Consider the following 2,323-nt stretch of genomic DNA (forward strand, 5'->3'; position numbering starts at 1 on the left):
AAAAAAATTAATTGGACATCAAATCTAACATCCCAGCAGTAAATGTACAGGGCTGTCTCATGTTTCTCTCCTCATATTGACAAAGTAGCCAGGGCCACGTGACAAGGAGGGGGCGGGACTTTCCCCCAGCTGACCAATAGCAACGTAGAACGGGACCAGGCTCCAAGAGTAGCAGCTCTGTGGAGAGTGGAGAGGAGGTGGATTGGGAGGGGGGGTTAAAATAACGCGAGAGAAAGAAGACCGAATAACGGTTTACTCCAACATACATGGAAACCTCGAACCCACCAATTTAAATCACATCCACACCGCGTCCTGTTATGTTTACATGTGGCCAGACGGACTTGGTGAGCGCGTTTTACAGGCTGCAGAAAACCAGCGAACAACCATTGTGTGCTTAGAAAGAAGAAGAATGGCCTGGATGTGGAAGGTAAGAGCTGCTCTCTCCTTCTCATTCCTGCCTAAATAAATAAAATCAATAGACGGATGGAGCCTGAGACGAGGGCATGTCTTCGTTTGTTGATGGAGGGTGAAATGTTATCCAGAGAGAAGCAATGATGCTCCTATACGTAACTGATCCTCTTCGGGTTTATATCAGATGTAGGTGTTTTTTCTGACTTGTTTTTTATTTTTATTTTTGGGGGGTTGTTCAGACCCCCCTGGTTGTGGTGTTTATGTTGGGCTTTTATTTAATTTCCCTGTGGTATAGCGTTAGGATGGGCTGGTAAAGGCCATGCAGAGTGAGAGCAGCATCCATCTGGTCCATGTGTTTACATGCTGTGTCTGCAGACCTGAGGGGAGGTAAACAAACATGACTTACCTTAGCTTTGGAAGAAAACTTCAGACATTTTCCAAGATAAAACACAGGTTAACAAACAATTTAAACCATATCCATTTTTGTTTCTTAACAATAGAATTTTAAAGTACTAATCAATATTTTATGTAAAAATTAACCAAACTCACCATTTATATAAGCACTTTAAATTTATAATATTATAATTCACAACTCATGTCATCTCAAGGCATTTTACAGTTCACCAGATCATACAGTCAAATTGATTCAAAGTTTTCTATGTATGGAAAACCAGTTGATTGCATCGACTCATTGACTCAGATGCAATCCTCACACTAAGCATGCTTGTAGCGACAGTGGAGAGGAAAAACCCCCTTTTAATAGGAAGAAACCTCCAGCAGAACCAGGCTCAGTGTGAGCGGCCATCTGCTGAGGCCAACTGGGGTTCAAGGAGACAGAAGCAGACATAGAAAAATCAACTGTAAAAGGCGGTCCCGTCCAGGAAACACACAGCCAGGCAGACGAGCTCCGAGCCAGCTCCCATGTATGAGGATGAAGAGAGCACATCCAGCCAGTCACAGTCAGAGAAACAGGACGACACTGGAAAACAGGCTGATCTCCAACATCTATAAACAAAGGTGTTGATGGCAGCAGCATGGCTGATATTTCTCTCCAGGATGGTGTCACAGCCAAAATTATTCCATCAAATGTTATAACATACTGAAAAAATACAGGGACACCCTGTTCCAAAGCTTTACAAGAAACACTGATCCAAATTTTGTACATATGTTCATAATCAAATCGGTCCACTTATATAGACAGTTTCAGGCAGTATATTTCCTACAGTATATTACATTTGGATTTTAGTTATCATCAGTGCATTTTGTTCTAAAAAAGTTGCACATATTTCCTGAAAATTATGTCACTACAGTGACGTAATCAATACATATGCAGATGCACAAAAATAGCAGCTACTTTGAGTTTTTGGAAAACTGAAAATCCTGAAGTCCTGTTGTGAAATTTCCTAAAGCATTCAAATGAAAAGTTTCCAGAACTTTAGATTTTTTTTATTTTTTTTTGTCCAGGTGTAAATAAGCAAACCTGGTATTTCTCGCATTTGGTCAGAACTATTCCACAAATTCTTTAACATTTCAGGCATTACTTGAACGCTACAACACATCAAAAGATTTTATTATGGCCTTCTGTCCTTGCCCAAGCTGATTTAGTCTGCGTTGTGACCTCAAAAAACATTTTAAAACATTTTACAAGAGCTATATTAGACAATATTAGTATTAGTCTACTGTTTATAACATAACACCATTGGGGGAATATTTGCTATTGTTATGCTGTTATGGCGTTTAGGAAGAGCGCATGATCCATATACTGGCTGTTGCAGGTTTGACTCTCAGCCTTGCTCACTTTTGCTAAATTTCCTCTCTTCTAACCCGCTTTCCTATCTGTATTCTTTCAAGATGAACAAAATAAAGGCCTTTAGAGCGGAGGTCTTCAACAGAGGGTCCGCGACCCCTAGGG

At 40.5% G+C, this 2,323-nt stretch overlaps 1 protein-coding gene across 1 annotated transcript in view; it reads left to right on the plus strand.

Moving 5' to 3' along the window:
- The first annotated feature begins 205 nt into the window (after positions 1-205).
- The window catches only part of st6galnac3 (ST6 (alpha-N-acetyl-neuraminyl-2,3-beta-galactosyl-1,3)-N-acetylgalactosaminide alpha-2,6-sialyltransferase 3), a 64,824-nt gene continuing 62,706 nt past the window's right edge, over positions 206-2,323 (plus strand). The window contains exon 1 of the mRNA XM_015389733.1: positions 206-427. Within this exon, the coding sequence (XP_015245219.1) occupies positions 326-427 (102 nt within the window). The 5' untranslated portion in view covers positions 206-325. The remainder of the gene's footprint in view (positions 428-2,323) is intronic.

Source organism: Cyprinodon variegatus, unplaced genomic scaffold (genome assembly GCF_000732505.1).
Source record: "Cyprinodon variegatus isolate N-32 unplaced genomic scaffold, C_variegatus-1.0 Scaffold471, whole genome shotgun sequence".
NCBI classification, from domain to species: domain Eukaryota; kingdom Metazoa; phylum Chordata; class Actinopteri; order Cyprinodontiformes; family Cyprinodontidae; genus Cyprinodon; species Cyprinodon variegatus.